This window comes from Melanostigma gelatinosum (assembly GCF_949748355.1).
Source record: "Melanostigma gelatinosum genome assembly, chromosome: 12".
Classification (NCBI taxonomy): domain Eukaryota; kingdom Metazoa; phylum Chordata; class Actinopteri; order Perciformes; family Zoarcidae; genus Melanostigma; species Melanostigma gelatinosum.
The window spans coordinates 6,277,302-6,291,456 of NC_136645.1; the positions used below are offsets into that span (position 1 = coordinate 6,277,302).

The window sequence follows — 14,155 nt, forward strand, 5'->3', positions numbered from 1 at the left end:
GTATTAATCAATGTTTTTAATGCTGTAACTTTCCTGTCGGTATGTATGTAGCAGCATTCATGACTCATCATGTCTGTTTTATCAATGAACGTAATATTTAAAACGCATTTCTATGGTTGCATTTTATAATCCTCTTTGTCCTTCTGCTCTCTCTCTTGTCCACACTAGCTGTGCCAAGGTTGTGATTGGTAACGGGACCGCGTGCCGTGAGACAGAGTCCGTCTTCGCAGACCTCATCTCCAGGCGCTGTTTTCACCCTCTGGACGTGTCCTACTGGTAAGACGTTTCACCCAGTGCATGCTAGAACAGGCCCCAGTGACCCTGGAAAGAAACAACTGGTTGTAGCACATTCACGGTATGAACCCTACTGTCCAGAGGGCCAAATTCCTGGAATGATGACGATGAATGAATGAAAGCTAGGTGTGTGGAGGGGAAAGGTCGGTTGAATAAAGGGAGTTAGCAATGTGAAAGAATAAAGTACGGAGGAGGAGAACGTGTGGGAGCGAGAGAGCTGCACGCAGATGGAGAGAGAGAGAGAGAGACTAATTGGAATGTGTCCCTCAAGCGAATACCATCTATTAAAGCCATCTGGACTTGGTTTCACTTCGGTCCATTTAAAGAGACGTTTTTGCGGTGCACATTGTGTCTGTAACCAGGCCCAGTCCGCACTTCACAATACGACGGCACAGAACCTCGGTCCAAACATAATAACCACTGGCCTCTCCTCGCTGCCTTCCATGTGTGTTTGTTGACTTGAGGTTAGCATTGGGAGCACAGCCTAGAATGATTCTGAGCTGTGCGTGGAAGTGTGTGTCTGCATATGAGCGTTTTGACAGTATCTTTGAGTTCTCTCTCTCACACACACACACACACACACACTTCAGCGGTCATACCTTTGGTGTAATAGCCCACATTTCTTTTCACTTAAGTTCCATTTTTTGTCAATTTGCAAGAACAGAAACAGTCAAAGTGGGGCGTTTATTAAGTTAACTTCCCCTTGATTATTTTCATGATTTAACATCTTGACATAATGTCTCTCTTATTCATTCTTTCACTGGAGCTAATGGCACTCGTGCTTTTCACAGCGCGTGAGAATGTTGTACTTGTGTTTGATGTGGTGCTGGCTGAATGTCCCATATCACCTGATATGATTAACTGTATTTTTGCAGCATGTAACACATGTGTAAATGGTCTGCATTTGCCTTGGTAGGGTTCTGTAGAATAAAAGGCTTTTGCAAGTGCATGAACTCTGGAAGAGCTGAGAGATGTTATTTTGACGTTAGCCGTAAGTATGGTTGTTGTTATCCAGATGATATCGCCCTGGAGTCATCTGGTCTAAAGCCTCACTTTGGTTTCTTTGGACCGCGGCTGATGTAGGCTCAGGAACATAGATGTTAAATCTTAAATGTGTGTATTAAAATGTAGACGCTCGTCTCTGCCCTCGTCTCCTTTCTACCTTCACTCGCCCTCTCTGCTCTCGCCATTCTTCCTCACCACTGTCTTCGTTTCCATCATCATCTGGTAGATTAACCTCACATTTCTCAGCGGCAATTAAATTTCAGCTCCATTGCAAGGCCATAGATCTCATCAAAAATGTGTATAGAGTCACATGTTATTAATATCCTTTATAAAAGGGTCTTCAGTGGGATAATGCACGGATACTTGGATCTCTCAACAAGGCATTAAAGTTGCTAAAATACAACTACTGTCCTCATCAGAACGCGGTGAAAAGCAGATATTATTTTGACATGTAGGTGTTAACATTTTAAGTGTTTAATCGGTGATTGATGAAATGTTTAAAGATATTAAAATATGAAATGCCTGTTTTTCTTCAAAGCACGTTTTAAACAAGTGAAATGGCTTTTCGGGACAAATGTATTGCATAAATTATCAATAATTGAATCACCAAAATGATATTATTATTATGTCGTATACTAGACAAACAGAATGTCTGTGGTATGTAATGTGGGTCAATGTTCCTATCTAATGTTCTTATTTCCACACACGCCTCCCTTGATAGATGATGATGGGAGGGCAGTGACTCTGAGGGTCTTACTCCCCTGCTGACTGACCCACAGCTGACCCTGACCTGCCATAAACATCATTACGACGGCAGCACAGCTGATGGCAACGACGGAGACTGGCCACGTAGCATCAGAAGCAGCGAGGGGTCTTAGTGCTCGCTGTGAATGTCCCCAGTACAATTAATTGACCCAGTTTCTGATACACGTCGCGGTTCTTTGTGCTGTTGGATGTTCGAGCGCTTGCCGACTGACTTTATACCCAAGGAGGTTCAAACAGGCGTTGAAAGAATGGTGTAGGTTCAATGGATTTACAAAGTCACGTTTGGTCTATCCACTTTACCGTCCATGGCTTCCCTTATTTTTTTCTGCTCTCTCTGTCTCTGTCTCTCTGTCTGTCTTTATGTCTCTGTCTCTCTCTCCCTTTCTGTGTCTCTGTCTGTCTGTGTCTCTCTCTGTGTCTCTCTGTCTGTCTGTCTGTGTCTCTCTCTGTGTCTCTCTGTCTGTCTGTCTGTGTCTCTCTCTCTCTCTCGCTGTGTCTCTGTGTCTGTCTGCCTCTCTCTCTCTCGCTCTCTCTCTCGCTCTCGCTCTCGCTCTCGCTCTCTCTCTCTCTCTCTCTCTCTCTGTCGTCCTCAGCTACTTTTATTCTGGCTCAAAAAACAACTCACCTCAGGAATGTGTATGTGAAAATATAGTGATTTATATTTTGGCCACAGCGTTTTTAACGTCATTACCTTGTTTGGTGGAATCAGCCTTTAAAATAAGACATTGTCAGTGTTGACTTCTGGCAGAAGTTCTGTTAGAGCCCCTCTCCTGTCCGCCTCGACAGTGCAGCAGTTCATTAAAGACCCCGGCCTCATTTGCACCATCTGCTTCATGTCTCCCAGTGAGCCTTCATTGTGTCACCACCCCCCAACCTCCTCCACCCTTTCTTCCCCACCCGCCTGTCTCTCTCTGTCCGTCCGCCTCAGTGCTCAGCTGGAATGACAGCCAGAAATGGCCGCCTGCGGGACATCCTTACTTGTGTGTTTGTGTGTATGCAGTTTTCAGTGCTTTAGTCCTGTTAGAGTAGACTCACTGAGGCACCTCTCTTCCATCTTTGTTTTTGAGCAGTGTGGCCTTTGCTGAAGACAGCTGAATGAGGGCACAGGTTGGTGTGTCGAAGTTGTGTCATTTAGGTGGAGAAATAGGTTTGAATGTGTATGAAAGGCCGGCCAGTGTGTGTCCAATTATCTAAATCTCTGTCCATGCCATAAATACATCAGACATCCAATAACCTAATAATCCTACCGACAACTGTTCAACTTAGAAAAGCAACTTAAACGAGGACATACACTGCTTTGCAAAGTTATTCAACCCACTTGGTGTTTTTCCTATTTTCTTGCATTGCAACCTGTTTGTTGCTGTGTTTTGCTTGGTGACGTCTCTGGTGTGTAAGAGGAGCTGATGAGTACACGCACACATGTCACTGTGAGTCCTGATCTGTCAACACTCATGTTGTAACTCCTGTGCTTTTGAGAAGCTCCAACATATTGTCATTGGATCCCATTTCTTCGCTGGAATCTAAACAAATCCGCCTACAGACAGCGATGGGTTGGGTTCACATTAATCCCCTTTCAAAGTTATGCAAACTGTATTCAAACTGACTTTCTCAACTGCTTTACTAAGCCAACCAATGTCACAGGCAAAACTTTAACATTGATGTTTGTGGGTTAGTGGTTGAAGGTTGAGTTGTCAAATGAGGAAAATGATTGATTGAATTCAGAGAGTTTGACTTTCGTCATATTTTATTTGTCTTAGGCATGTGGTGGCTACTTTCAGCTTGTTCAACTAAACTTAACCTTTATTTGCTTTCACAACTTGTGTTTGAACTATAATACATTTGAATGTTAATTAATTAATGTGAGTGTTTGGGGCTGTATGCATGAAGAATGAGAAGTTGACAGTGTTTGGCTGCAGCAAGCGGATGTTAATGATATCAGAGGGCAAGAATATGTGGGCTAAGGTTAGGGGGGTCTTTGGGCAATGGTGATAATACACACACACACACACACACACGAACGAACCACAGCTAAAGGCAAACACAAACCACATCCAATTTCTTGACCACTTGCTCCGTCAGGCCTGAAGGCAGAGAGATGACCGACCCGGTTACTCTTTTTCATGAACATCCTTGAGGGTCGGCATCTTTGCTTGCAGTGAATTAATTACTTAATTAATTACAATGTAACTTGTAACATGAAATCAATTCATTAATTTATTATTTAGACTTGTTTCGCTCTGACTTTGCCCGGTGTTGTACTCTGTAGCTGATGAGAGTAGAAGGCCGTCTCTCTTTCTAGTAGTAGTCATTGTTCTCTCCTTGACTGGTTCATACTTGGAGTTGTCCAGGAGCAGCTTGAGCAGTCGCAGCAGGAAACATTACCAAACAGCCAGCAGTGTACGCCCGCCCTGACACACTAACATGCCTGACGATCCCGAGGGCAAGACCTTGACCGTCTTGCCCTCCGGCTCCGTCCTATTGGGGTGAGATCATTATTACTGGCGAGCTGATGGACCTGTAGGACAGTGGTGTAGACTGTATTTATGACTCTGTGTGTGTGTATCCCCTGTCATGTCCTATGTGCAGGCATGCTCCCAGGGCCAGGCTGAGTGAGTGATGAACATACAGTGGCAGGACCAGCGATGACTGATCCAGGCTCTGAGGCCTAATCGAAAGTTTGACAGTAGGATAGAAGGGAGAGCAGGGGGGACGGGTGGGTTTGGAGGCATGGAAAGGCCTCAGCCTGGCTGTGGGGTGTGTCTTAATTTCAGAGGAGGATAATGAACCCATGGGTACAGGACGAAAAGGTTACGTCTTTGACTTAACACAGGATGGATAGAGGAGCTTCTGCTTTGAGTTGTTGCTCCCAGAAAACTGAAATACTTTCTTCTGCCCGTCTTTAGACTGTTCGTTGTCCGTTTGGTGGGTAAAAGTGATGAAGGAGAGGCACTGCTCTGGCTGTAACCTCTGTGTCCTCCCTCTATATTTTCCTGATTTATTTTTTTCTCTGTCTTTCCTTGCTTCCAACCCTCTGAGAGCCATTTGAATTAAACTGAAAAGTTAAGTCTCATCAATTGTGTATAAAGCCCAATAGCACAAATCACAAAGTTTGCCTCTAGAAGCTTTACAATCTGTACAGCACATGACACCCTCTGACCCTCAATTATTTTGTCTTGCGCACCTTTATTTTAAAGCAGATGGTACAACGGTTTCTTGAAAAGGTCTTGTGCTTGTGTGTGTGTATTTCGTCATTGGTAGAAAAGAGGTGTCGGGCTGTGGACCTTTGGCATTCGCAGGTGGCGGACAGTGAATATCTGCCAGCCTCCTCCATATCACCCACAGCCCCCTCTCGTCTCCCACCATGCCTCACTGGTGGTCAGCCTCTGTCCCTTCTCCCTTCCACCCGTCCGCCCCTAGGGTCCCAGTGTTCCCTGAGACGGTCCTGCGTGTGACAAACATGTGTGATGAGTCTGTGTGACATGCTGTGTGTGTATCCGCGATTTGGTGTGTGTGTGTGTGTGTTTGCATGCTGGTGTGCATGCATTTCTGCGTGACACAAGTGCAGGCCTTTGCTGCTACCAGATTGACGTGAGTGTCTGTGAGGCTTTGCTCTTTTCAGACGTGCCTCACACTGGCAGTTGGAGTTTATGTGTGTGTGCGTGTGCCTGCCTGCCTTCTAGCGCCATGCTGGAGACTGACGGCCCCTGACACCTGCCATTTGGACGCTTTTCTCTGTGAAAAATGTCATCGTCTTCAGACCCGACGTGTGTGTGTGTGTGTGTGTGTCTGAGTGTGTGTGTGTGTGTCTGTCTGAGTGAGAGAGATGGTGCGTCCCTCAATTTGTCCCCCTGAGGTCAAGCTTTGCAGCTGACTGAACAATGGACCCAAGCTGTTTGAGCAGCCGGGACAGAGAAACCAGAAAAATGTGTGTGTGTGCGTCTTTTTTTTGCATGAATTTATTTTGGGCTGGTAACATGTGACATCACAGCTCCTTCTACAGCAGTAAAATGAGTTCAATCCAAGCATCTTGAACACAGACTGAGTTGTGGACAAAGAAAGTGACCGATAGAGCCAGTGTAGTACGGCACTATATGGTGTGTGTGTGTGTGTGTGTGTGTGTGTGTGTGTGCAATCCCAAGTTCTCGCAAGTGTCTGATTTGAAAGCCATCGAGAATTTTGGACAATCTACCAGTTGAAACTGGTAGACTGCTATGAATCAATTCCAATTGAGCCCCACGATGCCTTTTGCATCTGATGGCATCGGTTTGATTTGATAGATCAGGTAACTCCTAGTTAGTGACTTTGCATTGAGTTTGGCTCACTTACAGTTCTCACACTAAGAAGCCCACCTCACACTTCATTATGAAAGCCATTTAAAAAAAACAAGAAACAGCACGACTGTTTTCTTCAGATATCAGAGGTATTATTATCAGATACATGAGGGAAGGTTACATATTGTTCTGTAATATAGATATATTTAAATAACGCATTACATAGCTTTTTTAAAATCAGAATTTGCCTGCCAATCAGCAACTTTCATGCAAACCATGAACTCAAGCTTTATTTGGGCAAAGATGATCGAAAGTAATTACTATTGAGTTAAATGAACTGACAAACAAATGGCACTGAAGTTTTTTAAGATCTACAGTACAACGTCAGTCAGGTTTTGAGGTACTTCAGATCCATATTACAAGATTAAGGTTTTGGACCATTTGAAGAATCTCTTTGCGCCACATATATTCACATATTGTCTGTATCAATGTGCCTAGAATTCTTTGAAATACAGTAATTTATTCAAACTAAAATTCAATCTGCTTTCCCCCGACCCGCCAACTTTTTGTCCTGTGTATCAAATTAGTTGATGATATTATTGCCCCTCTTCTTTTCTGACTGATCTGATGAGCTGGAGCTGTTTTTAATTTACATTAGGGCTGTGTAAGCCAGAAGGCTGTAATGAGGTATCAAAGTGTGTATCCATCTCTTCCAATGTTGGCTTTCTTGAGGGGCAGCAGGGGGCCAGTCATGATGTGTGTGTGTGTGTGTGTGTGTGTGTCGTGCCCAAGGGTGTGTCTCAAGTACGACCAGTAGGGGAACGGATAGGGGAGCCAGTTGATGACTTTGCCCCGGGACGGGGCTAAAGGCAGGCCTGTGTTTATGTGTGTGTATACAATAGAGGAAAGCAAAAGAGAGTGTGAATAAATGAAAACCCTACAGGGCCACCAAGTCATCGCTTTACACCAAGAGGCGATCTTTGACTTTGTGTCTCAGCGCGTGTATGTGTGTGTGTGTGTGTGTGTCCACGCTTCGACCATCCATCCACTTAGGCCAGAGAGCTGTGGAGCAGACAACCTTCTGCTGGCTGCCAGGATGATGCCCTCACGGTGGCGACAGCCGTGGACGCTGTGGCGATGAGGGCTCAGAGCTGTATCCATGACAGTGCTGTTACCCAGCTGCCCCAGCGGCAGCCTTAATTAAGTTAGACATGATAGGGGCTGGTGGCCTCCCTTTCTTTCCTCTCCCTGCTCTCCTGTCTTCTGTTTTTCTATATTCTTAATTATATCTTTTCACTTTACCTCCATTGTCCTACCGTCTCTGAATGAGGACAGACAGACAGGGTGGTGGTGCTTTCTGTGTTTTATTTCCATCTATTGTCGTGATAATTTAAACCCTCGTCTATCTTTATACTACGTTTAAAGAGAAAGAGATTTGAGTATATTGAATATTTTAGAATTATATTCATATCATGTCTTCCTCAGCATGTCTTTGTGTCTTTGTCTCACGCGCACACACAGATAGTGTGTGTGTGTGTGTGTGTTGGGTTAATGACCAGCTCCGCTTGGACCTCATTGAAGGTCATGTGCCAGTGCTCGTTAGCCGTGTCACCATGGCGATATGTCAGCTGTCAGCTACGATGGATAAGGAGCTGACAAAAAGAACAGTGAGGCGGAGGAAGGGATGAATGGAGAGGGAGGGAGGACAAATGTGAGTCCCATCAGAAGGCCTCTGCCACTCCTCATTAACAAGATACTTATAATTGGCAAGGTTGTTGTGGCAAGGTCCAGGCCTCTGGGAGAGTGTGTGTGTCGTGGACATAGGGGAGGTGCTGACCCCTTCCTCATATTGGTCAGCCCTGAGGAGGAAAGCCCCCCCCCCCCTCTCTCCATCCAGCCGGCAGAACAGAAGGACTAAACAACGTGACAGCTTCAGTTGTATGTCGGTAGAATCAACACGGGTATCGGTGGCTTTGTTGTACCAACCATTCTGTCTGTGTGGTGATGTATGATAAGCGGCCTACTTTAGACTGAATACATTAACATGGGAGATGGTAGCATTTGTTGCCATGTAAACCCCATGTTGCCCCGTAGAATCGGTTCATTTTCATTGTCAAGAATGTAGAAATGTCAATGATGCAGAAATTGGCACAAGAGCTTCAGCTCAATTCCAGCTGAATGTAGTGAATCGTTTGAAAAGGGGTGTTTTTGTTAAGTCGTCTTAAAGTCTTGTGCAGTAAGCCCTTCACATAATACCTAAAGAATGAATTGTATGACATGAAATGTACAAAAAAGTAAGCAATACAAAAAATTATATTTATTAGGACGGAACGATGTAACTGTCATTCTTGCAAACCCTAATTCATCATTTGACTTTATCAAATGAAGGCTTAAGTTCATTAAGGCTCACCCTGATTTTTTTTGTTGAATAGCAGTACACCCCAATGCCCTCTAGATGGCAGTAGTGTCACATAGATCGTGAGTGAGCTGTGCTGTAACACGCGTCTCGTACTCTGCTATTACAGTGTCAGTCATTTCAATGTGCAAAGGTGGTCGTGCTCTCTACATATTCACATAGAAAGAGCTTACTGGGAATCTATATTTACCCAAAGTTGGTTCCATACATTTAAGTGGGCATAATGACCCCACTCAAGTCCCCGGACTCACTAATTGACCTCTTCTCAATATGTTTAGAATTCATAGTTACTTCCAAAGCCAATGGACGGTACCTGCAATCGGGATGCATGTGGTTCTTCACTCCTGCTTTCAGTTGAATTCCTGCATTTGAAAGAATGTAATTGTGCAGTTATGATGTTAATGCAGGACTACTAGTGATCCTATTCTGGGCATAATGTCCGTAATGGTGTTCAAGCTTTGACTACAAAGGGCTGACCAGAGTCAGATGAGGAGCCGGTTAGAGAAGTTGTCAGCTGCATTATGTAAGGTGCAAGGCAGTGGTGATTTCCTTAAAAGCTTTGCCATTAGCTCCTCACTAAGTTGTATTCTTTCTCCCCTCACCCCCTAATTGGCTCCATAGGGGGTGAGGGGAGGGGAGACACATTAGCTAACTTGCCTCTTATTCCCTATTCATATATAAATATATATATATATACATATTTATATTTTCTTCCCCTTCTTTCACCAGTATAACCAGTGAGGCAGGAGCATCCATCTACAGTGTGAGTCCTGAGGCGATCAAGGAGATGCCAGACATGGACCCCAACCATAGGAGTGCAGGTAAGCAGCCACACTTGAGTGTCTTCATGTTATTAAATGTTTTGCATAATAAATGTGTGATATTCTTGACCGTTCTTTTAATTGGCCCTGGTCTACGGCAAAATGACTGGTGTTGTGGAAGACACTGTGTACAGGACGGCAACTAACAATTATTTCAAACACTGATGTGTCAATAAAATGTCAGAAAATAGTAAAAACAAAAAAAAACAAAATGCCCATAACAATTCCCCAATTCTCCCCTGTTTTACTTTGTGTCTCTCGCTCCTTCTGTATCTTGCCACCTCACACAGCAGAATAAAAAGGAATCTCACAGAGTTTTGGAGAACCAATGTTTCCAGCAGACTTCCTCTATAAAAGCCATAAATCAAGCGAGGCCGGCTTGTTCCTCACTAGTTTCCTGTGGTCAGCAGTACCGAGATCCGTGGAGATTCATATTTATCCCCCAATGAAAGCCATGAGAAATCGACAGCGTTTGACTTTGGATGGGGATGAAAATAAGGGGGCGTTGAGCCCAAGACACGATGGTTACAGCGTCGGATGTGGAGACAGTGTGTTTCTCTGCCTCTGTCTATATGAGTGGCCATGTAACGTAGTATACAGGGAATTGTGAGTGAAAGGCACCTTCCGTCTGTCATCCCTGTTGTTGGGCGATCTAGGGACATCTAGTGGTGATAGGCAACATTTCAGCCATCTGTTTTTGTGTTCAGCTTACATTCTGTGCTCCTCTCTGATCTGAGACGGAGTGAGAGATTAGCCGAGAGTCACAACAAAGTCAAATCAGTTGAGAGTAGATGAACCGTCACTCTTTCATTGCTTGTTGCCGCATCTCAAAAGTTGGAACGATTTGACTTTTTTTCATCTAACGCTCTGCAGCAAAGACAGTGCGGCCACATCACCACTGTCCCCCTGCTGCACGTCACATTCTTCCAGCTCTCCTGAGCGATGTGTCCGAACGGAAAATTTGGCTCATACACTTTCAATACGTTATGCTGAACTCCGTTAACAAAGCGGTTTGTCTCAGAGAGAGAGAGACCTGGACACACACACACACACACACACACACACACACACACGTGTATAGGCTATACTGTGCATGTATAAATCTTAATGTTGTGTTAATGTTTATATTGCTGTTATTCTATACTGTCCAAATATTTGGACTAATTGTATGTTGATACTTTGGCAACATTGTTCTTGAAACGTCCATGCCATTAAATTGAATTGAATTGAGACTCAGAAGCAGAATGGATGGAAAGCGTTTCGGAGTCTTTTGGTGGTGCACTGCACAAGGCCAGGATTGAAACTCCATCCCTGTCTAAATATTATCTCAGGCAGCAGCCTCACACCGCAGCCAGGGGAGAGAGGAGAGGAGAGCCATTGATTCCAGACGTCCTCCCTCTTTACCATCCCATCCCTCTCCTTCTCTTTGTCTGTCCGTTCCTCCTCAAAGATCTGACGTTCCTCATGCAGCGCTCTACATCGCTGACCACTGGAATTCAAACGTACACACAATGCACAGGAGGGACGGCAATGAGACAAACGGTTTCCTGTTATTTTGTTATTCACCATACAGTGTTTAAATTAGCTGAAATTATTGTCAATCTCTGTCCATTATTAGAGCTCTTTTATTGTTTTCTCAATTAAAGGACTGACAATTTTGAAAGTTTTAACAGAAATGACAAACCTAGAGCTGGCACTTCCTCTGTCATTTACAGGGACATGAATGTGAACAGTTACTTGGTTGTGTTACTCGCTCCCTCGCTCTCTCTGCCTGTGTGAGTTCGGGGGTGAGGTCATGTGTTATGGTGTGTATGCGAGTAAGGTTGTTTGTAATTTTTCTCCTTGTCGCTGGTCTCTGCCAGCTTATTCATGGCAAGACATTTGGCTTCATGTGCAGCGGCGGGCTGAGGCCTTACAGATCTGTTAAAAGCAACCCAGACTGTGTGTGTGTGTGTGTGTGTGTGGGGGGGGGGGCGGGTAAATTAGAGGTTTTAAAGGTTCGTGGCTCCAGCATCTATCAGGATGCTTAATGACAGGTGCAAAGACTCTATTTGAAAGCCAGCTGTAATTATTATTATGGGGTTGGAGGAATGACAATTAGGTCTGGCCTGCCCTCAGGCCAGCAGTGTAATATGCAGACAATTTGCATATTCAGTAATTATAATACAATATGGATTTGCATATTTAATAACTGATTCAGATAGCAAGCTCATGAAAAACGCAAACCATAGACTCTCATGAGACACAAAATCATGTTTGTCTTCTCTGTGTGTGTGTGTGTGTGTGTGTGTGTGTCTGTCTCGACAGTGTCCATTGGAAGACGTGTCCAAGATCCACTGGCTGAGCTTGTGAAGATTGACCCGAAACACATCGGCATTGGAACATACCAGGTAAGTGTTGAGAAGCTCCTCGTGGGTGAGAGCGTCCTGACCCCGAGCAGTAGAGCATCTGCTGTGAGTTAGACTGAAGCAAAGGGCCGTGTGTGTGTGTGTGTGTGTGTGTGTGTGTGTGTGTGTGTGTGTGTGTGTGTTAGGGCATTCATGACTTCTGCTTCTTAGTAGTCATCAACTACTCCCAAAAATTTGTCGAATAGTTAACAAATTCGATTGATTAATCTCAGGAGAGATTTCGTATTTGTTTCACCCAATAACAATAATAACTCCTCGTCAAAAATATTTAAAATACTACCAGTAATGTCGGGGGTAGGTGAAATAGCAGAGTCCTTGATTGGCTCTGTGAGGCAGTTAACAAATGAGCTGCGATCTGATTGGACTAAGCCCCCATCAGGCTTGTTGTAGCTGGAGACGCTCAACGGCTTTCTTGCAGTAACAGCGTGCGGCACTGCCGCTGCCACTGCTGCATCACTGCACCGGGATAAAACCACAGATGAAGCGATGTGCGTGTGAGGATCGTACACATGGTCTGCTGGAGTTTGTGGTAGCACAGCAAACATGCATAGATTGCGCGTGTGTATTTTTTATTTTTTATCTTTACAGTATAGTCTCTTTAAGAGCGTCCTGACCAAAATGGCAGCATAATTATTTAACTTGAACCAAAATTCACAGAAGGAATAGGAGAAAAGAAGAGAACAGAAAAGTAATTTAAACCCATTATAACTGCTCTCTACTAAAATACTCAAAAAATTAAACAATTGGGTATTTTAATCCCTAAAACTTATTTGTGTTTAAAAATGTGCAAAGTGGCTTTTATTCTAAGCAGTATGTACAGTGTGTTAAGTTTTCATTAAGACCTCTTGAAGAGTTCAGGTGCGACTTTTGTATTTCAAGCTCAACATGTGGACTACAGGCACAAAGGGAATGTGAGAGAGGGGTTGAAGATGTGACGGAAAAAATGAGTAAAACTTAAAGTTTGGGAGAAGAGAGGCGAGCAGGGAAGTAGATAAACTTGGCTGAGGACTGAGTCAACAGATGATGCTGAGGGTGACGGCTAATTCAATTAATGGAGATCAGGCATGACGTATGTTTGCTGCTCGTTGTCCATATGCTCTCAAGTGTGTGTGCAGAGGAACTACAGTTCGCTCAATGTTGATTTTCTTCCTCGCAAGTGTGTATACGTGTGTGTAATAGTGTGAGACATGGAAGACGAGCATTAGGTCAGTGTGCCTACTATTTACGCCAGCTATTACTACTGCAGTATTGTCCTCTATATATGGGAGGTTGTGTGGAAATAAAGAGTAGAATAAATAGAATACGTAGTACAACTAATAGTGACTAATACAGTGGTCACAGCATCCACATGCTAAGCATCGAACACATTTAAAACACTGGAGCATGATCAGGACACAAGGACAGTGTTTCTTTTGCAGAGTAATTTTACAGTTCCAGAATTAAATTAGAAGAATTCCTGTTTTGCTGACAGAGACGTAAAGCTCATTAAATAGTTGAACAACAAGGGGGAGGAGTTGATGTAGACGTGAATGATTAATCTGTTGATTGATGTTTTTCATTGTTAATTGAATTAGTAAAATGTCAAACTATAGTAAAAGGATCAGAGATCAGAGCCTGGAATCACTATGTTGTAGCAATGAACAATTAATTAACCATCAAAATTGTTGTCAATTGATTGTTTTATGGCTGAACTAACAGATTAATTGACTGTTAATTGATTGTTGTGAAATGTTCAATCAGTCTTCCTCGGAATTGACTGACAGGATGCTGCTGGACACTGAGCCAGTATAGCATGAACCGCAGCTACGAGATGCGCTGCTTACGATGTATCTATACTCGTCGATGTCAAATTGTCGCTCGCACTCTTTTGCTGGTCGCGTAAGCGTATCTTCATTGGTTGATGAGAAGGAAGGGGTTAAAAAAAGACAGAAGAGGGTGACAGAGGGTAAAGGAATAATGGGGGGATTTAAGGGAGAGGGGAAAAAGGCGATTTGAAAGAGAAAGGAGAAGCTTGTGCTGTGCGTATGTCGCTGAGTGTGTTGGGTCTCAGGCCCGTGTCTCTCGCCACGTCCTGACCGGGCTCCCAGGGGTGCCCGGGGTTCTGCACCTCCTGCTCTCAGATCATGTGACTAGGTCAACAAATGATAATATCGCCGGGTAAATAAACTCTGGGTG

At 44.0% G+C, this 14,155-nt stretch overlaps 1 protein-coding gene across 2 annotated transcripts in view; it reads left to right on the plus strand.

The window, feature by feature from the left end:
* Positions 1–14,155, plus strand: part of LOC306785631 (S1 RNA-binding domain-containing protein 1-like) — a 38,906-nt gene that overhangs the window by 11,313 nt on the left and 13,438 nt on the right. For both annotated transcript variants that reach the window (XM_079280084.1, XM_079280083.1), the window contains exons 14-16: positions 169–276; positions 9,481–9,572; positions 11,880–11,962. In XM_079280084.1, coding sequence (XP_079136210.1) covers positions 169–276; positions 9,481–9,572; positions 11,880–11,962 — 283 coding nt within the window. The remainder of the gene's footprint in view (positions 1–168; positions 277–9,480; positions 9,573–11,879; positions 11,963–14,155) is intronic.